Source organism: Blastomyces gilchristii (genome assembly GCF_000003855.2).
Source record: "Blastomyces gilchristii SLH14081 genomic scaffold supercont1.25, whole genome shotgun sequence".
Classification (NCBI taxonomy): domain Eukaryota; kingdom Fungi; phylum Ascomycota; class Eurotiomycetes; order Onygenales; family Ajellomycetaceae; genus Blastomyces; species Blastomyces gilchristii.
Window position 1 is genome coordinate 353,639 of NW_003101657.1, and position 24,785 is coordinate 378,423.

The following is a 24,785-nucleotide window of genomic DNA, read 5'->3' on the forward strand; positions in this document are numbered from 1 at the left end:
ATGATCTGTTAGAGAAGAGTCATGATATCTTTTAATAAGTTCTATATATAGAAACTCATTTATAGATATATAAATTCAATTCTCTCTTTGTAAGAGATTATTTAAGTCTCTTCAATTCTTTATTTCTGCAGAGTTGATTTCTGCTATAAGCAGTTTCTGAATATACTGAGTATATTTATTCTTCAGTTATAGTTCAGACAATCTGAATAGAAGATCTTATGAAGACTTATACTCTGTTTTCTCTTATATCAGATCTTCTATAATGCTTCTCAAAACCTGCAAACTCTTCAGATTATAGATATTCTCTTCAAGAATTCTTGTGAAGATTCTCAGAGTATTGACTCTCAGTGTTATAGAGAGTAGTTACACAGACTTCTTCTCTCTCTTTTTCTTCTTCTCTTATAAGGAATTGAGAGACTCTTCAGTTAATCTCTTTATAACACTCAGTCTGAGTATTCTGTGAAGCTTTTCTATCTTCTCTAGTCTCTCTGTGTCTATCACTCTGACCTTCTTAACATAGTCTGATCTGTGAGAGAGTCTATTCACTGAGTTCTTAGTTTTCTTGATATGTTCTATCTTGAATCAGAACTCACTCAGTCTCTGAGCTCAGTGAATCTGCTGCTGTGAGAGTTTCTTAGTTAAAGTAAACTATTATAAGCTGTTATAATCAGTTCTAACAGTAATTACTGTTATAAGGTTCTCAAAGTAGTGATATCAGTGATGAAAGAATTTCACTATTATAAGAAGCTTCTGATTATAAATATCATAGTTGATCTCTATAAGTTGCATCTTTCATGAGAAAAAGATCACTGAAACTCAGTTCTCATTTGACTGTAGTTATAAGACTATTTCTGAAATTATAAAGAAGAAGACATCTGTCTTTAATCTGATTAAGAGTAAGAAATTAAAGTGAAACAGTATTACTGTGTCTGTAAATATCTGTTTTAATCTTATAAAGACTCTGTAAGCTTCTGAGATAAGAAAGTTCTTATAGTTCTTTCTTCTTAACAATCTTTCTATTCTCTATTTACAGAATGACTTCTTCTTATTTTCACTCTTCAGTATGTCTATAAGAATTAAGAAGATTCTTACAAATATAAAGATAAACTGTCTATAGAAATTCACAAAGCTCAGAAAGATCTGAATCTCATGAATACTAGTTAGCTTCAGTTATAATAGAATAGTCTCAATCTGCAAAGATTTTATCTGAATATCATCTGCAGTAATTATATATTCTAGAAAATTAATTTACTAGACACTGAAATTGCATTTTACAAGCTTAATATACAGTTCTATCTTATCTAAGATCTTTAACACACTTTACACATGCTCAGTATGTTCTTTCTTCTTTATAAAGTACATCATCACATTATTCAGATATATTATTATGAAGACATTCAGATATATATAAAGTGTTTTATTGATAAAAGACTGAAATACTATAAGAGTATTAGTCAGACTAAAAGATATCACTAGATATTTAAACAATCTCAGTGCAGTTCTAAAGACAGTTTTTTATTCATCTTCAGACTGTATTTACAGCTGTGTATATATATTGATTATATTCAGTTATGTGAATATGACAGCTTCTATAAGACAGTTGATCACATTCTTAATCAGAGACAGAAAATAGTGACTCTTTATTATCTTGAAGTTCAGATCACAGTAGTTTATACATAATCTGAGATCTTTATTCTTCTTCTTTATAAATATTACAGAGGCTTTTACAGAGATCTGTGAAGATTGAATAAAGTTATTCTTCAGATTCTTCTTCACATAGATCTGCAAGACCTCTGTCTCATAATGAGAGAGCTTATAGATTGATTCTCAGAAGAGTTTCTATTCTTCTATTAAATCTATTATCAGATTCTTCTCACAGTGAGAAGAAAGCTTAGCTGCCTTTGCTAAGCTGAATATCTCTGTGAGATCTCAGTATTTCTCTGATATCTGAAGCTCAGTTTTCATGATTATAAGATTCTCAGACACTTACAAAGTCATTATATAGATGAGCTTGTCTTCTCTAATTAACTCTGCAGCATTAACTGATTCTATCTCTGTAAATGAGTCTATCAACACTGATCAGAAGTATAAACCTGACTTGTGAATAGCTATGTATAAATTATGTCTTTGAAGTTATACAAGTTTTAAGTATATATTATCTGTGATGTTTATAATAATCATAGTTTCTGCAAATCTTCTTCAGATTTCAGAGAGATCTTATAATTCAAAAATAACTCTTATAAGTCTCTCAGTTCTCAGATCTGAGTTCTCATACTCTGCTTATTATAAGAACAGGTTCTCAGTCTTCATCTTTCAGCTCATTTACTCTGTGAGCTTTAGAGACATTATAGTGACCTGAAATTCTGAGTTTATTAATACTTCTTATACTTATGAGATAGCAGTACTACAGTGCAGTCTCTCTTTATAAGCAAGTATTTTCATTGAGAGAGCAACAGATTCAGATATCAGCTTCAAGACTCTTAAGAAGACTGTTACTGACTCTGTCTGTAACTTCTCAAATTTCTATTTTAATTTATCTGAACAGTTTGTGTGAAGATGTTCTAATTTAGAATAGATAAAATAAAGTCTCTTTTTCTTAATCTCTCTATTATATACTCTGTTTATGAAAGCTTATAAGACTCTCTCTCTCTACTCAGCAGTCAGATATGAATCTCTCTGTATCTTATTATCTTTTTCTGACAAATCTATTCTCTGTTATTCTAGCTCTTACAGAGCTGATCAGTAATCTGCTCTCTGTAAATCTGTGACTCTCACAGTGATCTATAAGTGATGAATGAGAGTCATCAGTTTCTTCAGAGTTAAGAACTTAGAGTCTTACTCAATGAGCTTATTCTGTATATTTTTATTCAGTCTCTTTATAAATATTATTATTCAGGTCTTGTTTCAGAGCTCTGTTTTCACAGATCTTAATTCATATCATAATTCTATGAAGTGTTATGAGTAGTCTTCATCAGATTTCTCACCTCTTTTTCTAATATTAATAATTACAGCTCAGGTGTTCTCTGTCTGACTTATGAAGTTTCTCAACTTATTCTCTAGATAGGTCTTGAGAATGAATTAGTAAGATCTCTTATAATCATTTTCTAGATAATTCAGCCAGTTCTTAACTTCAGTGTAATAGAGATCTGTTATTACATAGATGACAGCTTCTTCATCTTTCATATCACACAGCTGAGCTTGTAAGTCAATTTTAAATACAAACTTATAAAAGCTTTTATAGATTGTAATTTAATAAGTGACCTTAAGTGATCACAGCTTAAGAAAGTTTCTTTTCAGTTTGTGAGTATCTCTGAAGATTATATCTAGAGACTCAGTTTGAGAGTGTTTGCAGACAGTAAGTATTTCTTATAGAAAAATAGCTTAGTTCTGCAGAAAATACTCAAGAATGTTCTTCACTGAGATTGATTTATTTATGAGTTCAGAGAGTTTCTCTGTCACAGATGTAGAGAATGATGTTCTGTGAGTGATTAATAAGTTCTCTGAGACTTCTTTCACAGAGATTATTCATGATTTGAGTAACTGCTTCTGAGTGTCTGTAGTAGAGTTCACAGAGATTGAAGTATATAAGTTTCTAGTTCTTTCAGTTATAACAGGTGATTGCTGACTGACTGAGCTTGAAATGTAAGAATAAGTGCTTACAGGTGATTATTCAGGTGTTTGCAGCTTGATGTGATATGTACTATTAACTACTAGAAGTATTCACAGTAGAAAGATAAAATGTAGAGATTAAATGTATAATAGCATTTAAGCTGAGTTATGAATAGTATTCGCGAACTCCAGTCTATATAGTTGTGTGTAGTCAAGGGCCGCTAGCTCTATTGATTACATGAGAGATAGGAATAGAGGTAAAGAATCCGCGAGGAGCGGGATTTCTTACAGAGCTGTATAAATTAATATCTGAATTATTTTAATATCTTTTATAGACTGCTAACTACTCATTCTCAGATTCAGTGATTATAATAGAATTGACTGTAATAGATTTATTAAATTCAATAATTGAATTTAATAAATCTGCAAGCAGAACAGATAGAGAGAATGATAGAATAGAAAATGAAGAACTTATAGTAATAAAGAATAAGTAAATAAGCAGATTAAATATAAACTGTGAAAAAGATGAAATAAAGAGTGAATAAAGCTATATAGAATATAGATTAACAGAGATCTATAAAAAGAAAAGAGATATAACTTAGTTATCTGTTAACTTTGATATCTTATATAATTAATCTCATATATCTGTATACTTCTGCTTACTTCATCATCAGGCTGATGAAATCTGAAATAATCAAAGAGTTATTTAAACAGAAGATCTTGATATATTTTAATCTATAAAACTGTAATATATATGAGATTAGTCTGAAATTTAATCTTGAAAATATCAAGAACAGTCTGATCAAGTGATAATTCTTGAAATTTATAAACAGTAATAGTATATATAACTGTAATAGAGAACTGCATGTAGCTGCAGACTTAGTTAATATGAGAAAAGTCATAGCAGCTATGAAAGATAGACACAAGTTTAAGACTCTCTTATTTCAAATAAGTAGAACTGTTATATTTATCAAAATTAATTAGCAGTGTAAATAAAGAATCTTGATGAGAATTCTTCATATCTGAACTTTATACAATGTTATGAAGAGTCTCAAGAGCACTGTTAATAAGATCACAGTCTGTTTAAATATTCTGTAGAAGTATGATTCAGTAGCTGATAAAGAGAGAAAGATTCTGATGAAGATTATCAGTCTTATCAGAATCTAACTGAGAAGTGTCTATATTAATATTTATGATCTGAATATTAATAACAGATTGTTTACAGCTTTGAATAGTATTATTATTATAGATATGAATATGATACTTCTTTGTATAAATGTAAATTGTATTTTCAAAGACTGAGACTTTATAAGGAATAAGAGTCTGTACATATTATTATTATTATTATTCTTCAATTATAGATGTATGCAGTCAGAGACTATGACATCTACCTGAGAACTTTTAGTTCTCAGGGTTTTTCCTATGTCTGTAAAGTTAACTATTATACATTCATCAATTTCAGATATGGAAAATCAGAAAATTCCAGCTCAGAATATAAAAACTGTTTACAAATTACAGTGTTTTAACATCTTTTGATACTTTGAAACCATTTGACAATATCATGACAAAGGAAAAGAGAAAAAGAACACAGTCTCAAAGATAGACACATTAAATAGATAGGTAGAAAGAAATTGAAAGAAAAAGATAAAGAAAAAGATAAAGTAAAGAGAGACTATAACAAAACAAATTATTAAAAGAGATTAGAGTCTGTACATACTTTGAAAGAAACTCTCAATCATTCAGAGTTAACTGATCAAGATAAAGATTTTTCAAGATCTCACAGAATTGATAGCTGATGACATCTTTATTCACTTATTATTAAATCACAGTAAGTTGAATGATTTTACTAAAAATCAAGTAGATTTAATGACTCTGAATATCTTCTTTATAATCAATACATCTGTTGTAATAAAGTGAAGTTTGAAAAATAGATGAGAGCTGATAGAAATCTTCACTAAGAATGACACTGAGATTATTAAAATGAGTATTCTTATAAGAAAATATATAATAACAGATCTGATTAATTTATAAAAGTTGTTATAAATCAATCATTGACTTTTCATCAATTAACAGATAGTGAACATTCTTAAAAAGAGCCTATAAAGATTGAAGATTTTGAGAATTAAGTGATTTATATAACATGTTCTTGTGTATGAGAAGCTGAAATAATGTATACAAGGTTTGAGTGTTAATGAAGTAAGCAGCTACATCAGTTAATGTGACTTAAATAATTGAGATTGAGAGATTTTAAGCCTCTGCAAGATTTTGAAGAGTTGTAGATAAAATTATAATCAGATAAGTTTTATCAGTGTTATCTTCATTATCTAAATTAATTAGTAAAGAATCTGAGAATCTACTATTAAGAATCTCAGTATAATGATAGAGAATAGTATTATAAAGAAGATATTGATCAGAGTCTAGAGTCTTAAGTAAGTTATATTTATAAAGAGTAGTATCTGCAGAGAAGTTGATCTTTATATTATTTCAAAATTCTATATCAAGATTAATATAAGTGTCAATATGAGAGCTTTAATTATAGTTGAAATCTAAGAACTGATGATCAAGCTGTTCATAGTTTTAAATGTCAATGAGATCATCATTATCATGCTGTGAGTTTTGACAGATAAGTAATACTTAAGAGAGATCAAGCTTCTCTTCATTATTCTGATTATTTTTAAACTCAGGTTCTGATTCTAGCATGTCTTCATCATAGGCATCAACTGAGTGATTATAAGAAAGACAGTAATAATTAAAGATCTCTGTAAAAGAGAATCAAGAAGTGAGAAGATCAACAATCTTAAGATCTTCAATTTAATAAAAAGAGTGATGAAGAAGAAGTTTAACATGAGTATAGTTCTCTGAATCAGTTTCAAACTGATAAACAGAAAAGTAGATTAATACTCAGAGTTTTATATGAGAACATCTCTTAATTTAATAACTGTGAGAAAAGATTTGAAGAAATTCAAGAAATAAAAGATCTTCAAATTCAGTTAACTACTGCTTATATTTTTTCAAAAAGAATGAATTATGTTATAATTCATCAGATTCAAGAATATAGCTATAATAATATTGAGATTTAAGCTAACAATTAACTGCAATTGACTTGCAAGAACTCATTTATAAAGAAAGATTTAAAAGAAGATGATAAATCTTCTGAGCAGATCAATCACACTCATCAATGAGCTGATTTATAAGTTTAACAACTGTAGAGAGCAGTGAATAACTTGAACTGATTCTTGAAATCACTTATTGAACAATCTAATGATAGAATTCTGTGTCTGTTTCAGTCTTGACAATGTACTTAGACAGATAATCAAGAACAGTATAGCTGTCAGTGTAGAAGACAATGTCAGTATTTACTAGTCAGTTAACTGTAATCAATCTGTTATAGTTATTGAGAATTGAGTTATTATAACAGAGATGCAGCTGATAATATTTACTACTCAAAGATTTAAGAATAGCACAGTCAGTTCAGTATTTATATAAGAAGTGAAATTAGCAATGTAGATTATCAGTGACTCAGTGTTTATAAATATAGTACTTTTCACTACAGTGATGATATTGAATATAATTAAGAACTATAGATAAATGTTCAATGATATTTATCTGATCAGAATAGCTGAGAGAAAGAAGTGACTGTGCATCTTCAGACTAAGTATGATTAAGCTCAGAATTCTCAGCTGTAATAATAAGACTTCAGTAGTCAGCAAAGACTTGATAAGAGTTTTCATTTATATTAAATTCAGAATTCAGTGCATTCTTACATTAAAATACACTATGTAAGTACACTGATCTGCAGTCTTATCACTTGTAATAAGTTCAGTAATCTAGAATTTTGAATTTTAAGTCTAGAATCTTTTTCTTGAAGATTACAAGTCATAGATAAAAGTAATGTGTAACTATAGTAAGATAGTTATAAATACTATCTCTTACAAACTTCAACCTCTCAAGATTGATACTGTGTTTTTAAATAACATAGTTAGAGAAGTAATGTATCAGATCATCTCAGTGATGATCTGTGACTGAGAGAGTAAGAAATAGATGCAGAGATCTGATATTTTAAACATAGACTTATAGCTGATAATATTTTATATCTTAAAAAGAACAGGTTTCATGAAGACTCTCTGCAAATCATGTAAGTGAATTCAAAATTGTAATAGATTATAAAGTGTCAGTAGTAAAAGCAGTCTGTAGCTTCTCTAGAGTGAGATTCTTAATAAGAGAATCAGTTTAATTGTAGAAAAAGCAGCTCTGATTATTAATCTATCTATGAAATAGAGAATTGAAAAGAATATATTGAAAATGACTATAGTAAGCAAAGTGACTGTCATGATATTTAAGAAGAAACTGTGTATAATCTGTAAGACTAATTATTCCTTGTCTAGAGAGAATGAATTCAGCTTTATCTTATAAGAAAAGTGTTGAAAAGACTTAAGAAAAGAGTGAGTAAGTATTATTAAACTCACTAAGTAATATATTATAGACTAAAGACAGAGTGAGATAATCAATCTATTCTCACTGTGATATTTCAAGTTTATGATAGAGTTACTTAACTTCAGACTGTGAGATTAAAAGATCTGAAACATCAGAGTATTCAGATAAGATATTCAAGTTATTAAGATTTAAATAATTTTTATTCTCAATAACTGTTAATTCTTGCTTATTAAGCTTGTGAAAAGAAATCTGATCAGAGATATCTTTATTTTTAAATAACTGATTCTAAATCTCTTTATCAATCACAATGTTCTGATAACTGAGATGATTTTTATAAAGATAGATTAATCATTGAGTAACAGCTTCTTTATAAATTATGAAATCTCAGTGAAACTGATATTATAAGTGAGAATCTGCATTTGAATTTGAAGACTTCAATATAATAACATTAAGATTCTTAGAAAGAAGTGAGAGAGTGTTATAAACACAGTCAGTGTCTCTAAGAAAGTTAATAATATAATCTTTATACTTATACTGATATTCTCTGACTTAACAGATCTTAATGAAGATATGTATATATAAAATTAACATCTCTTCAATCTAACTGAGAACAGAGAGATCTGAATTAAGATTATCAGAATCAAGATTATTCTCTTAAGAGAATAAAAACAGCTTATCAGACAGCTGTCTCAAATTAACAGCATGATAATAAGTATAAATATTATTTTAAAGATTTATTCTGAATTAGTAAATTTAATAATAACTATAGATCTTTATCTATAAATCTTTAAATATATAGTGAAATTTTTGTATACACTGTTAATTATCAGAATTAACAGCTGAATCTGTAAGATAAGTAGAACTCTGAGAGTTTATTAAAGAGTCTGAGATAATTATAGTCTATAACTGATTATATTTCTGAAGAATTGTGAGAGCTTCTATATTTAATATATTAATTAAGCTTTCAGATTATATAGAGTGCTGAGATATTAAAAGACTGCTAACTCTTTTATTAGATTAATTAATGAATGAATCTGCAGAGCTCTGAGAAATATAACTTTAAAAAGTTAAAAGTAAGAAAAATAATGTAAAAGATATCTGCAGTGAAAGCATATCTGTAAAAATAAAATTAGATTAACTTAAAAATGAGTTGAATAATAATATAGATAATTGATGAAAGACTGAAGAGAGATCTGCAGAATTGAGAGATAAATTAATTATCAAAGATAGCAGCTGCAGTCATTTTCTCAATTAAGTTAAGAATAAAGTTAATAAGAAATATTCTCTATAATATCTGATAATATAGTAAGCTCTTTGAATAGCAGTTTTCTTTTTACAGACTGCTGTTAATAAAGATATATCAGAACTATAAATCTCACAGTGATAAAACTTAATCTTAGATAATATATCTATTTTAATAGACTATTCATAGACTTAAAAGACTGCTGTTAATTATATAAAGTATTAATATGTCTGAGATGACAGAGAGAGTTCAGACTCATTTATTATAGAATTTATAACTGTAGAAGAATCTGATTTCACTGTATATATTCATTTACAGTTCTACACAGTGTAAAGAGATAATCAGTGATAGAAAAAATATAATGAGAGAAGATTACAATATCTGAGTTCTCTGAGTGCAGTATTAAAGGCAGACAGCTGTAGAAGTAGTAGAATGCTGTAAAGAAATGAATTAGTCAAGAGACTGATTTTATAAGCAGTGAATGCAGGCTTTTAACATGTTATTCATTCTTGAGAATCTATGAGAGATGATTGATCAGATGTGTTATCTATTCAAGAATCTGTATAGAGTAGATAGTTGATAAGATGTATGATCTATTATTCAAGAATCTATACAGAGTAGGTAGTTGATGAGATGTGTGATCTATTATTCAAGAATCTGTACAGAGTAGATGATTGATGAGATGAAAGATGAACGCGTTGTGGGCGTGCAGAGATCCATGGATATAGTGCAATGTCACAGGATTGCACTTCACTTAATTCTACACCAATCAGTGAGCTGTATTCGCGCCAAGAACCTCAAAAAGAAAATTCTCCACTTTTAATGACCAGGGTTTTCATCATATATTTGCTTCGCTTCGCTCCGCAAATAAATATGCAATTTCGTGCTGGATGTGTTTGAAACTGAGCTCTCATAAATATCCCTGTAACATCAACTTTTGTCCGGGAAACCTGAAAATAAGAATAGCTCTGCTGCAGCTACGTGTCGTGTCTCCAAATAATCTTCCGTTAACTTATGCGATGCAATTGAAGAGAATTATCAACAAAGCCACGTGACATCACTAGTTTCCCCCTTTTTTTTTTTTTTTTTTTTGACTCGACATCATAAATTTATATAGACGAAATGTGAGCTATACACATTTTCAGCAGGAGGATCTTACCCATGCATGCTGTAGGTAGTGATATGCAATCAATTTGCTATATTTCTCTACCCAGCGTGCGATCTTTGAATAACTGCGTTCTAGTCACCGATTGCAATCGGGCAAATTGAACGTGAGACCTCAAGAATCCTGATGTGAGGCTGGCTGACTGAAATGTATGCAAGACCAACCGGTACGCTGCAAAAGCCATGATTCATTCGGAGGAGTCTTGCTGGACGCGATGTTGTGGCCCTTTTTGGACAAATTGTGACATGCCTGCAAGTCGCCGTTCTGACGCATTCTAGAAGTAATTTTCCAGCCCATGGCGCCTTTTCGAGAAGCTGGGAAAGCCGATTTAGGAAGAAGAGTGAGTCCCATATTCTTGTTCTGTTTCACATATTCTTGGTCAGCTCTTGATCAGCTCCTCATGGTTGTCATCTATTCATCTTTGAATAGTGCAAACTGCCAGATGATATCTGTTTTCTTGCTTAACTTACCTTGTTGTGTCCAACAAAGAAATCCCATTGTTTGACAGGCTACTTTCCAGAAGTAGCTGACACTTCCACTTAAGACATTGTTCAAGTATTAAAAATGTTTCACTAATTTGCACCCTTCAGAAAATACACTGATACCAGCAGAGGAAATTTTATAAATCCCTGTTCCGCTGAATACCCCCAGTCTTGGGAAAGGGGTGTATGGGTATGTCCTGTGGTTATTCTTAGAACTGTTTCGTACAACTGGCTTATGCCACGTGGACCGCGAGAGTCTTGTCCACATGGATCTCTGATATGTTCTCAGACTCAGGAAGCAGGAAAAAAAGTCACCACGATTGGATGACTAGGTGCATTGTAGGGCTGGCTGCCTGTCCCCTATTTGAAGCGTCTCGGCGCGTACAACGTCCACAAGGGTCATCGGAGTTTCTCAAGTGAAACGAGTAGGTGGTACTATGAACTTCAGTGTTCACGTTAAGTCTATTTGTTTAGCACTGGGTTTTACCTATTAGAGTGGTAGGGTACCTACCTTGAACTGACTAACTTAAGTGGACCTAAGTTCCCACTTTGCAGGGAGCATCGCACAGGTGCTGGACTTACCTGTCCTATGCTAATTCCCTTTTCTTCCTCCGTGGGTATCACCATTCAAATTCTTCCGGAGTCGCACTTGTACATGTACATGTAAGTGTACATGACAGAGTACAGGAACTCAAATTTCGGATCCAGGCTCAAGAACTTATATCCTTCTAACTTTACGCTCTGATCAACTTATTGGAAGTGCAAAGACGCCCATTGTTCCATATGCTTGTTGACATACGCCTTTTAAATGCAATATTGCAAATTCAATTGAACGTAGATACAGAAAAAAAAAAAAAAAAAAAAAAAAAAAAAAAAAAAAAAAGACGTCGGGAAATGGAAGGCAAGATACCAAAACAAAAACGAAAGAATAGAACATAACAAAATCACTTGAAGACATGAAAGATGATGCAAAAAGAAGAAGGGGAAAAAAATAAAAAAATAAAGAGATGGGAGCGATTCTGCTGTCTTTTCACGTGGTGTTTAGCATTTAACTGGAAGCGCCTTCTTCTTGGTTGGAGTTTTGGCCAATTTAACCTCTGCCTTGCGTCTGCGGACAAGTCCCTTAAAAACTTTACCACCAGCCAACCGCCACTTGGGAAGCTCTTGCGCAATCACCTTGTTTGGATTTTCACCCCTATTGAGTCTTCTGATCAAGCTGGAGGACCGCGCAGCATTGGGTCCAACGTTGTATGCCCATGAAACAAGGGCGCCGTACTGGTTCGCATTGAGCTTCACTGCCTTCTTAGTTGACAGAGTGATGGCCTGTTGGAAACTCTATTTCGCAAATGCATTGTCAGCAAATCATGTTGGCGATTCCTTAAGGGGCAACTGAATCGTCAATTTTGTTTAGGAAAATGGTCAGCAAGCGAACGCACCCTTAGATCCTTCTTCAACAAGGCTGTTGCAGTTTTCTTGGTCAACGGGAATTTGACCTCCTTACATCCCTTGGTCTTGCAGAGATGGCCGTATCCCACGGTGGGCAGTCCAATCGGATCTGGTGCGGGTCGTGGTACGAAGCCCTCAAATTCCTTGATCAAGGCGAGAGTGGCCTTGTTGACATTGGGGCCAACACATTTCCTGGGTTCTAGCGTTGGGGCGGCCAGCGCAGAGGGGAGAACGGAGAGAGCGGCGGCAAGAAGGATCGAGAAACGCATTTCGATAGATGGGGCGCCTTGATTTCGTTTCTTTGTTTTAGGATAAGGGAGGGGGATAGTGGGCGTGAGCTTGGAATGAAGGTATATAAAGTATACCGCGCTGTACTTGTTGAACATGAATCAAAATTCCGTAAAAACCACCCGGGAATAGTGGCATCTTAAATATTGTCTCCAACCTACCTGCTCAGCTCTCGGTCTCGCTGCCAAGGAGCCTCTCTTCTTCAATACCCCGACCTCCTGAATAAGTTTCTCTGATTTTCTCCGGACTTCGCCTTGGCCCACTCACTTACCCTGATGTACCTCCCTTGTTAGGTACCTTGGAAACAAAAATGCGCAGCAGCGGCTGGATATGTTCGACCTGTATGCCACCCGCCTTGAGAGTGTTTCGCCTTACGAGAGGGGAGAGCTTGGTCCCGCCACCAAAACACCCCTAGGCTAATGATAAGAAAGCTAAAACTACGCTGTAGTTACTGCTTAAATTCCAGTGGGAAGCTGTGAGGATGTGTGATTGGTTTATGTGAACTATTTCTCCAGTTGGGGCTCCAACCCTGTCATTTTTAAACTCATGCCTCGTCTCGTTCGTGAGAAGCTTTTCAGAACCGTCCGAGAGGATTAGTTAAATCGCGGATAGGGGTCCTGCTCGTGGGCAGTGTAGATTCTAGATATCCGAATTGTAACCTGGCTCTGGTCTACTTTCATGGGTGTATGACAGCTCCCCTGGCGTCCGCTCTCTCAAAACATTGTCCGCGAGGGGTAGCTCGATCGGCCTCGCCACCACCTTGTAGTTGAGCCTTTGGGACCTTGGATATTCGTAACTGATCCCTCCCTTAAGAGGAGGTACGGTACATCAGGTACCGGGCTGCTGCGCCGCGAAGCTTGGATCTCGTTTCACAGCTCAGATCTCGAATCCCTGTCCTCTCCAGGTTTCAGTGTTGTGTAGTGCTGATACGAAATATAACTCTGGTACCCAATGTTGAAAAGCGAATAGCTGGCTTTTTCTCGACGAACTTTGTGGGAGGGCCTTGGGCCACTCGTGCAATCAGGGGGAGGAGGAGTCAAAGCCTCTTTATCATCAAGAAGAACCTCTCTGTTTGTTGGTCTAGAAGTGCAGGCGAACCGTCTGGTCTCTCCATCCATTGAGATGCATGGGTTTTTGGTTTTCGTTCCTGTTGTGAGAGGAACGGGCGTGGCTGATTTGTGCTACAGCGACGGCTGGGGAATATCAGCTAGGGTTCCTGGGAAGCCCCGTCCGCGCCACAGCATGGCTAGTTATCCCCTGCATTCGACAGCGCGGGATGTTTCAATTCGTCAGTATATGAGAAGCCAAGATTTGCCCCAGTGATCAGGACACATTTTCCCCTTAAAACTCCTGTACAGAGAGGGACAAGGGATGCTGGTTTTGTGGCATTGCTTGTTTTCCTGGCCGGCTTTTTGCGTCGTATCGATATTGGATATTGGATGCATGGCTGGTTCGGAGCACACAAAAAATCAATCCTTTCTATCGAACGAGCAATATCTCTCGAGGATTCTGGAACATGAAGAATAACTAATAATGATTTGCGACGATGCGTCTAGCCCCTAGTGGATACAAAAGAACAGCCCGACATAAACGTCGCGTTGGTGCCTGTCTACGAGTATGACCTATACTAATCTCGTTTACGGATTAGTGTTTATGAGAGGCTGCTTCTGCAATTATAATAATGAGCCGCGATTAATCCGTACACACCGCTCAGCCCACCTTTCTGCATCGTTGCTCGTGTCTGTGAACTAGACGTACGATGTGTGTCGAAATCGAGAGTTGACAAGTCTAACCTGGGTTGACAGTACTCTCAAATATCCCTCGGTCGAACAACCTTCTGTATTGTATTTTGTTTCAGGTTATTTCTATTTTGAAGCTCCCGCTGAACTGGATTGCTGGTTTCATAGGATAATTTGATACAATGACAATGTGTGTGCAAAGTAGGAAATGAAAGGAGAATCCTCTGTAAAACATGATATTCATTTCGCACAAGCTTAGTCTAGCTACGTTTCCTCGTATCCAATCCATCTCGCCTGGAATTTAGCGCCATAAGAAACTATTTACACGCCAGGGATGGCAGATTTGAGTATACTTTCCTCTCTTCTCTTGCAGACCCATTACGCTAGTTTGTGTCGCGTGCTTCTGCATACTCACAAGTACTTCTCGTGCGCCGTATCTTCGGCAGCAGAGGGTGCTTCGGCCTGTCTTTCCAAGGCCTGCACATGCTCTTCGATCTTCTTATTCTGAAACGGAAATGCGGCAGGATAAAGGATGGGCCGTTGATCGTGTCTGCAAGGGATGGGTCAGGCTTTGCTCGTGTCCTTGCATGGATTCAATTTGTGCTGGTGTTTCTCCATTGGATGGGAGTCGAGACGACTTACCGGTTATCGTCGCAGCTGTAGTTTTCGGCGTGATAGCTTGGCGTGAGTACAACCTAATGAAATGATGCTCTCGTTAATTATCCACATTCTAATTTTTCACAGAAAGAATACTACAAACCTGCTTATGACGGTTCGCAGCCTAATAAATGAACATTAGCCAGCGCCTTGGGGAAATTAATGCGTCGGAAGGAGGGTAATCATTTTGCTCACATAATAATAGAAGAACCTGCGGACTTTCTCATAAATCTCCCTCGGAGTATGCTGTTGAGGCCACATATGTAGCAGCTTCTCATACATGCCAAAGGGCCCACATTTACTGATTTTGCGCAGACGTCCAAATACGGAGAGCTCCGCATAGGTCATGCCCATTTGGTCTTCATCGGATCTAGGGTACCTTGTTTAGCATTGTGGCTATGAATAAAAGCTACGGGCAAAAGCTGCTTACTGTGTGTAGCTCTCGGTAATGGGCTCCAACTACATGTTTGTTAGCATGTGCGATGGTCACTTTTGGGACATACTGGTAAAACACCTACTTCTGCGGTGGGTGTGGCATGAACGAAGCTTTCAATAATAGGAATATCAAAGTTTACTTTCGCCCATGACAGGAACTTGACCAAGTCCAGTTTATCAATCGAGCCGATTGGGTTCAGATCCGCGCTTGAACAGTCATATTCTACTCCGGTCAGTCATCATAATAATAATGCCGGCAGCTTGGGAAGTTGAATCTTACTGGTAAGGTATCCTCTCAATCTATAAATAAAGTTAGTACCTGATTACGAAAGGGACATCAAAAAATGGGACTACAAACTGCTCCGAGAGATTGCCTTGAAGTAGTTAGTTAGAGATCTGCACTTAGAGGAAGGGCGCGAAACATACCTGATGCAAGAACAAGAAGGGAACCACCCCCTGGTCTCTGCCGTACTAGAGGAAGCAGCTGGGCGAACATATAGCCAACAACGAGGCGGGAACGCGCTTGAATGTCTGCAAGGATAAGTTAAGCACAGAAGACAGAACTGGAATTGAAGGCTTACTTTGAAGAGCAAGATTCTCAGTGGGGCTACCACCGTGGACAGAGAAACGTGGAGTGAAGTTAGTTACAAAAGTGAATAAGTTAGATATCGCAGATACCACTGAGTCCATGTCGAGGTCAATGTGGTAGCTTCCGATAGACTTCGCCAGCTCCTTGGCTCTATTTCGCGTTTCTTTGCTAGAATTAGTAGTACCCATATAGCATGTGTGAAGGATTTTGCCACAGAGCTCTTGAGGAGTTTCTGGCAACCATTGTGAATCGGCCGGTTCTCCGACGATCCTGCGCATATCTGCAATAACGGCTTGATTTCCGTCATGGCAAGCAGAAACAACAAGCCGACACATCGAGAAGGTGATTACGGCGACCGATGCACTGTCCAGTCCTCCAGAGAGGGGAAGGCTGTGAACGACGCTTAGTGGGGAAAGTATAAGTATAGTGATAAGGTCGTATCTTACAAGAAACCAGACTGCCTGCTGCGCCTTAGGTAATCCCAAAGCCAGCAAGCTGGACCCAAAGCAATTTCTTCCTCTGGGGAATGGTATTCCAATTCGATATCAGGGGAGGGTTGAATATTCGGGTTAAGTGAGTCTGACTTTCTCGACAGGGAGATTGGGGCTTCGATCCGCTGATACGCAGGGGCTTGACTGCCTTGGGAGCTTCGACTAACCGATGTACGAAAACTGCGGACTTCTTCTCTACGGTATCTGTTAGCTATTGGAATCAAGCCAAATCTGAACATCACACTAACAAGTCTATAACTGCGGTGACGACGTCCACATCCTTTAACGAGAATTGAGAGCTCATCCCAACCACACGCCCATTGACGAATATGCCTGCTGAACCATCGAAATAAAGACGTCCGTTTCCGTCTTCGCCTCTTTGGTTGGCGTATAGATAGATCCCACCACCTCTCGTACAGTGGCGAATAAGGTCAATTCTCTGCTTGAGCTTTCTGAGCTCGTGGTGCTAAAGCAAAACGATATTAGCATGGAGAAGGCAAAAGAGTCTGGACTTCATACTAACGCTTCCACTTGAATTCGTAAATATTTCTACTCCATTGAGCCCCATATGAATACCTGGATTACTCGGGGTGAAGAGTTCCTCGCAGGTTTCGATACCAATCGCGGAGTCGTACGTACTGATGACTGCGTCTCCAATTGGGACAGTGGCCTGGCCAGTAATCCCGCCCACGATTCTTTCAAGATAGTAGTCTTCTACATATCTTGGTTTAGCCCAGGGCGTAAACCATCTGTATTCGTAGTAATTGGCATCTGGGGAGATTTTAGTATGATGGAAATATCGCAAACTCGTAGGAGCGTTTTACTACCTCCCGCAAGCCACATCTTTGGCTTGATCAGAAGTATCTTCCGATTCAAAATGTGGATTCGCGCATTATAGCGAATCTAGAGCCATAAGCATATGGTTTATCCATTTCTAATGGAGTAGTAATACATACATTGCGATGGCGCACCTTGAATGAGTCAGCTAATCAAAAACCGCTTATATGAATTATAATGCATTTTAGAACATACAGGAGCGCCAATATCAATAAGGATATCTTGACAGTCGGGATGATCAACGATGGTTGCAATGCATTGCCAAACATGCAAGTAGAGATCCCCTTCCAGAAAGTGGTCTTGACATGAGTAGCCGGTAATTTCAAGTTCAGGTCCTACGCGAAGCCTATAATGTTTTTCAGTGAGGATTCCACAAGAAGACGGTGGTAGAGTGCACACTTGGCCCCAGCAGCTTTGGCGATGCGGATACTGTCAATGATCCGGTTCGTGTTTCCTTCGAAATCCAGCACCCACTGGTTGAGGGAACTAGATGGTTGTTAGAAATTTCTGATCCGCGCGGATAGGAGGCATGGAACCTACCAAGTAGCTACAGTTACTAGAGGAGCCATTGTTTTTCTCTTTTTATATATATTTCTATTGCGAAGGAACTGAGTTACTACATAAACAATAGATCCCGAGAATGATATATGTCGTCCTAGTTCCTCGGATGTCCTTGGTTAAGGTTGACGTCAAAGGCTGGTGCTGGTGATTGGTCGACTCAGTCTGCTCAGTCTAGTCATGTGACCTTGGAAGAAAAGGTTGTAGGCTACTGGGGCAAAAGAGCTCAGTCACCATGTCAGGAAAAAGAGGTTATACACTACTGAACGCCACCAACATCGTATTACTACAATATTTCTCATCATCATCAGCTTACTACAATGCTCATCTAATACTCACTTATGCTAGCTCTCTTGGCTTGCACATATATTTTACTATAAATAGCTCTATCTTTTGTATGAAATAGATATATTAGATAGTGCATAGATAATATAACAAGCAGATCTTGATACAAATAAGATTCATATGTCTTCAACATATTCATCTGTGACACTCATTCTGACAGTTATGAGCCTGGTAAGCAGCATCTGAAGAGAAGCGTGATACACTAATCTCAATCCTCATTTGAATTTAATAACTATTATTTGAACTGAGACAATTGATCACTGATCTCAATTCTCATTCAAACTGATAACTATCATTTGAACTGAGAAGATAGATTCTCACTTGTATATGTTCTGAAATACTCAACTGATATACACTCTGAATTAGACTGACTGTGTGACCGTGTCTGAGACCAGAACCAGATTTTTTAATAGTCTCATTATCAATTCAACTGATCTTATTACACAGTTTTAACATTAGATAGTAGTTTCATACTGTTTCAGTAAGACTTACTGTCTACTCTTATCACATTTTTCAAATGAGACCATGATTTCCACTTCTCAATTTAAATTATTTTTATTGCTTTAAATGACTTTAAATCTCATTTGAGTGTTACCAAAAAGTGTTACTTTTTAAAAAATTAAAAATAGTCTAAAAAAAACCTTAAAATGTCTAAAAATAGTAACTTTATGTCAAGAATGAAACTAAATGAGATCAAATGAGACTACTTTCTTATTTTTTTCAAGTCATGGTTTCATTTTAAGATCTGATATATAGTCACTTTACATGTTTTTTTAATAGTCAGTTCCAGCAGGATTCACGTCAAGAAATATATGAGATCAGACTAAATGAGATTAAACATGAAATTCATGATTCTGACAGTCAGTCTACTCTGAATTCTGATCATATCTATTCACAAATACTTGAACTGATTTCTCAATTCATTTAATATAACTGATATAACAGATAAGACAATGTCTAGTATAATAGTTCATCTTAGTGTTTCTGAAGATTGAAAACTTTGATACAAGTATATGCTAGAATATGCAAAGAACAAGAAGATATCAGACTTCATCAATCTTGATAAACCTGATATTTTCTCTGAACTAGAAGAATCTCTGAAATCTGAGTGTTCAGAAAAAGCCACTGTGAAAGCTAAGATAGTATATAATATTAAGATCACTGCATGAAAAATCAAATATATGAAATATAAGAAATTAAATGAAGGTTATTATTATTATTATTATTATTATTATTCTTTCATTATACTCATATACAAAGCGGAGCTTATGATGAGTTCTTGCGTAATGTTAAATACAGGTTAAGTGTTGATTATACAGAAGAAAATACAGGTGTTGAGATCATGTCAAGATAACAAGAACATAGAAAAATACAAAGAAGTGACAATTAGATACATATGATAATAACTTCCCAGCTCAGAAACATAGAGTGATTCATTGAAGTGATTTGTACACCTCTGTATTTATTAGAAACCTGAGGTGCTTGAGTTCCGGATTTAATGTATCCCCTGCGGGTTTCGAACCCACGCGCCTTGGTTTCCCACGCCAAGGCGCTACTGAGTGGCCGCATTAACCATTCGGCCACCGGGGCATTGAATAAAGGTATGACAAAGATATGAGATGTTATATGAAGAATAGTGAATGTCACAGAGCTATAATATGTACACAGTAAGAATGAAGATATGAAGAAGATTATTCATTTATTAAGAGATTATCTCTCACTCACAATCACAGACTATTAAGATAATGTGAGAATCTGATATCATGATCTCTGCAAAGCACTGAAAAATAGAGATATAGAGAAGTGATTAAATGACTGATCTCTTATTAAAGATAATATTAAAGAGATAAATATAGCTGAACAGTTTAACTTAAAGAAAGATTTCTTAAATATGAATCTAGCTATTAATGCAGATTATATACAAGCATGAGCTAAGAATATCTGATATGATAAAGATATCATATCTTTGATACAGTTAGTTAAGAACTTCAAGAAACAGTATAGAGAAATGAGTATTCTTAAAGAAGATAAATCTATGAACTTTGCTACTCTTAATAAAAGATCTCAGTAATTATTATCAGTGATATTTAGAAACTGCATCTATGAAGCTTATCACTGATACACTCAGTGCTACTATCTCAATTCATTAAGAAAGTCATCTGAATAAAAGAAAAATGAGAAGAAGAGAACTCAGATTGATCAAGCTTTTAACAATCAAGAATTAAAGAGATATATTAATCATGTAATATCTAGAGATTTATTCACAAATACAGATATAATAAATGTTAATAAAGCAGTTCTAGAAGAAATGATTCTGAAGTAATCAGATCATCAATCTATTGATTATCAATTTATCAATTATCAATCTATCAATCAGCAGATCTGGAAAATATCAATGAACTCTTCAAATTCACACTTCTATCTCTGAAACTCCTGAATCTTTGATACTGGTGTGGAACAGTATATATACAATAATCAAACATATTTCCTATTCTTTACATCTGTGAACAAGAATACAGAAGTCTATACAGATGATTTCAGCACTAAAGTTAAAGTGTGGTTCGGAAGAACGTACGGTGATTTGGAAGAACGTACGACTGTCGGATAATAACGCGGCCGCTTCTGAACTTGCTTATGAGTGTAAAGGAGCCATAGCAGCCACTAATTAATTTAGTGTATGATATTACAATATATAAGAAGCCAGCGTACACCTGTAATCATACACTGGAAAAAAAACCTTTGAATGACATCTGGTAGTAGACTGACCGTGTGACTGTGTCTGAGACCAGGACCAGATTTTTTAATAGTCTCATTATCAATTCGACTGATCCCATTACACAGTTTTAACATTAGATAGTAGTCTCATACTGTTTCAGTGAAACTTACTGTCTACTCTTGTCACATTTTCCAAATGAGATCATGATTTCCACTTCTCAATTTAAATTATTTTTATTGCTTTAAATGACTTTAAATCTCATTTGAGTGTTACCAAAAAGTGTTACTTTTTAAAAAATTAAAAATAGTCTAAAAAAAACCTTAAAATGTCTAAAAATAGTAACTTTATGTCAAGAATGGAACTAAATGAGATCAAATGAGATCACTTTCTCATTTTTTTCAAGTCATGATTTCATTTTAAGATCTGATATATAGTCACTTTACATGTTTTTTTAATAGCCAGTCTCAGCAGAATTCACGCCAAGAAATGTATGAGACCAGATCAAATGAGATTAAACATGAAATTCATGATCTCAGCGGCCAGTCTATCTGATAGCATGTCTAAAAACTGGTGAGAAGCACAGGCTTCTTCAGAACATGATAATTTCATTTACAAAGTAATTCATAGTTATCATGTCAGTGTGATTCTAGAACATCTCAAAAGATAGTGTATGAAGAACAGTGAGTGAAAGAGCATCTGATTAATACTGCTGCACTTATTGAGAGAAAACTTCACACTCAGATGAATATCATGTATGTGAATGAATGAGATGTGAGAAAAGAGATGAGAGTGATGAACTAGATTCAAAGAAGACTACTCTTCACTTAAAGAGATAAAAGAGAGAGTGACCATCATCAGAGTTGTACAATGATAACAGAAATCATATAACAATATAGCAATATAATAATATAGTAATATAATAATATAATGATATAATAATAGATATTATACAATTAATAAGAAATCACTGAAATGAATATCTTCTCTAGTCAATATAAATAACATTCTTCTCTACTATCTGAACTGAAAGATATACAGAATCTTTTAGAGAGTTTACTCAAAGCAGTAAGAAAAGCAGCTGAAATCATCAAACTGAAATTGAAGCTTCATATGTGTACAAGAATTCTAAATGAGATTGAGGCCTTGTATACACAGTGACAGACTGAGATGAAAGTCAAACAATAATTGACATTCACTGCAGATCAAGCATTCACTATAAAGAGCTTCACTGATGCAATCACCATCATTAATAAGAATAGAGAAAACCAGATCTTAGGCCTGCAGTGAGAGATTGAACATTTATACAGATAGATAACTATGCTGAACCTGAAGATCTTATCACAATCATTCACAATCTCTTCAGAAGTGTACATATCATCAGAAACTGCTGTGCAGAATGAGAATTCAAGCATGAAATACATCAAGCTGAGAGATCTGCTGAAGCTATTAAGCTTTAATAATGACTGAAAAAATGATGCTGCAATCAGCTGGCTAAGTCAGATGTGATTATATTATCAGATTGAATGTGAACTCACAGACAGACAGTTAACAGAATTTTAACAAGTCTTAAGATCTGCTGTATTTCTATGTGAAAAAGTGAAGTCATTATAAATGACTAATGAAAAGATGAATCTTACAGATCTGAAGCAATATTCATTCTCATGAATATGAAATGAGTTTTCCAAATGAATCTTGTACAACTTTGAGAAAGTGAATGTGTAAGACAAGTATTACAAACACTTCACTGAGTGTAGATAAGTGAGTGATCTTACATCATACTTCACACACTTCAGCTTATACTATCTCACATTGAATGAAGAGCTTTCAACATCTTTCTGTTTACAGATCTTCATTCATGATCTTACATCTGAGTTGAGAGTGAAATGAAAATGCTTAATCTCACAGCCAGGCACAGTGAAGAAAGCATACAATATTCTTATTATATAGGAACAAGTGAGTCAATTGTGACAGAAAATACTGCAATCAAGTATATCTCAGTGAAGAACAGATAATCAGACTTCTATAACACAAGTTACATACTTGAACATGATGAATCTAGATCTGAATGTCATTGCTAAAGTACTGAATTCTCTGAAGAAGAGATTCTCTGAGTGAAAACCTTGATGTTATAAGCATTGAGCTTACTTCAACTATAAATGTTAAAATCATGATGTAAAAGATTGCACTCAGCATGTGCAGTCAAGAGAAGCAAGAGAGTCAAAAAACTAGCAGAATCAGTGAGCTCAGAGACACTCACTGATATTCTATGAAAAGTCTTCAAAGTGAAAGAGATGTCTGTATTAGATGACTCTCTGAATTCTGTGAACATTAAGAGAAAGCAGGCTTCTGACTGAGATGCAGGTGAGGATGAAGTGAACACTTATCTCAATATCTTAAGATCTGAAATGTTAATGTATAAGAGACACTTGAGTAAGAATTAAGAGATGACTGTAAAAGTGTTAGTGAATATAGAAGCTTCTACACAATATATTGATAATCATATAATCTGAAGACTGAAAGAAGTCTGCTGAGTGAAGAATCTCTGACACATAAGATTATCTGATAATTAATATTTGATATCATCTGTAAGAGTAAGAGTTCTCTTGCACTTTGAAGAATGATCTTGCTATATTTGAGTGTGAGAGCTGCAGAACATGAAATATAATCTTATTCTCAGACTCAATTGGTTTCAAAGATTCAATTCACAGATTCAATGACATACATGTCATATGCAGTTGACTGATAGGAAGAAAATGATTCATATAATTCTATCAACTGATATGAGAAGAACATTTCATGTCTCTGATATAGAAGGATTAAATCTGCTTATACATTAATAAGTAAAAAGAATAATTCACAAGACCTCATCTGAAAGCATCTTGTATGTTATACAGAATCTGAAAGTGAAGAAAACCAAGATAAAAGATATACAGAAGAACAAGTGTATGAAGAAGCTTCTGAAGAAGCATGAGAAGATCTTCTGAACAGATCTTTCACTGAAATTATCACTGAAACAAGGATTTGTACATGAGATTGACATGAGGAATGCAAAACCAGTCAATCAGAATGCATATTCTCTATCACAAATGCATCTCAAAGAACAGAAGTGTCAGATCACAGACCTTCTAGAACATAGTCTCATACAACTCTCATCAAGTACATGAGGCTTTTCAGTTCTATTCATGAAAAAGGCAGATGAGAAGTGACAGATGTGTATCAATTATTGAGCACTCAATAAGCTTACAATCAAGAATGAATATTCATTATCACAGATTCAACAACAGTTGAATACAGTTGAAAATGCCTGATATCTATTGAAGATTGATCTTCTCTCAGAATACTGACAGATCTGTATAGATAAACTGTCAGTTCTGTGAACCATGTTTAATATACAATGAGAGAAGTTCAAATTCCTGGCAATGCTATTCAGTCTGACAAGTGTATCTGTCATCTTTCAAATGATGATGAATATGATTCTTTATAAACAGAATGAAACCTCATGTCTTATATATCTTGATAACATTCTAGTCTTTTCAAACTCATATAACAAATATCTGAAGTATCTCAATGAAGTGCTTACAACTCTGACAGAGTATAAGCTCTATATTAAATCAATCAAGTATGTGTTTGAAACAGAAGAGTTGAAGTTTATAGAATATGTAATGAGTGATGACTGTATACATCTCATTCTGAAGAAATTGAATGTCATAGTGAATTGACTGCAGCTGAGAAATGTACATTATATACAACA

The 24,785-nt window shown here is 34.9% G+C and overlaps 2 protein-coding genes and 1 pseudogene across 3 annotated transcripts; all 3 read right to left on the reverse strand.

Moving 5' to 3' along the window:
* Positions 1 to 11,227: 11,227 nt before the first annotated feature.
* BDBG_08621 (uncharacterized protein) lies at positions 11,228 to 13,954 on the reverse strand. Its single transcript, XM_002620995.2, has 4 exons — positions 12,829 to 13,954; positions 12,370 to 12,753; positions 11,516 to 12,268; positions 11,228 to 11,375 (listed from the first exon to the last, which is right to left on the reverse strand). The coding sequence occupies exons 2-3, from the start codon at positions 12,646 to 12,648 to the stop codon at positions 11,975 to 11,977; spliced, it is 573 nt and encodes a 190-aa protein (XP_002621041.1). The 5' UTR covers positions 12,649 to 12,753; positions 12,829 to 13,954; the 3' UTR covers positions 11,228 to 11,375; positions 11,516 to 11,974.
* Positions 13,955 to 14,626: 672 nt separating this feature from the next.
* On the reverse strand, positions 14,627 to 18,204 carry BDBG_08622 (NAD+ synthase (glutamine-hydrolysing)). The gene is made up of 18 exons (XM_002620996.2): positions 17,956 to 18,204; positions 17,815 to 17,901; positions 17,611 to 17,761; positions 17,535 to 17,549; positions 17,406 to 17,481; positions 17,102 to 17,349; positions 16,827 to 17,044; positions 16,534 to 16,773; positions 16,080 to 16,477; positions 15,925 to 16,029; positions 15,857 to 15,872; positions 15,779 to 15,798; positions 15,582 to 15,721; positions 15,494 to 15,522; positions 15,259 to 15,433; positions 15,167 to 15,187; positions 15,049 to 15,101; positions 14,627 to 14,956 (listed from the first exon to the last, which is right to left on the reverse strand). Exons 1-18 carry the CDS (start codon positions 17,982 to 17,984, stop codon positions 14,818 to 14,820), a joined length of 2,160 nt encoding a protein of 719 aa, XP_002621042.1. The 5' UTR covers positions 17,985 to 18,204; the 3' UTR covers positions 14,627 to 14,817.
* Positions 18,205 to 19,819: 1,615 nt separating this feature from the next.
* On the reverse strand, positions 19,820 to 19,908 carry BDBG_17802 (annotated as a pseudogene). The gene has a single exon. The product of its transcript is annotated as a tRNA-OTHER (tRNA).
* Positions 19,909 to 24,785: the final 4,877 nt, after the last annotated feature.

Bases quoted from the DNA above. Each gene is read 5' to 3' on its own strand.
- BDBG_08621 (XM_002620995.2), bottom strand. From the start codon at position 12,648: ATGCGTTTCTCGATCCTTCTTGCCGCCGCTCTCTCCGTTCTCCCCTCT. The intron at 12,269-12,369 runs GTGCGTTCGCTT...TTTGCGAAATAG, and splicing joins TGTTGAAGAAGGATCTAAGG to AGTTTCCAACAGGCCATCAC.
- BDBG_08622 (XM_002620996.2), bottom strand. From the start codon at position 17,984: ATGGCTCCTCTAGTAACTGTAGCTACTTG. The intron at 17,762-17,814 runs GTGTGCACTCTA...AAAACATTATAG, and splicing joins GCCAAAGCTGCTGGGGCCAA to GCTTCGCGTAGGACCTGAAC. The intron at 15,722-15,778 runs GTAAGATTCAAC...TGACCGGAGTAG, and splicing joins ATTGAGAGGATACCTTACCA to AATATGACTGTTCAAGCGCG.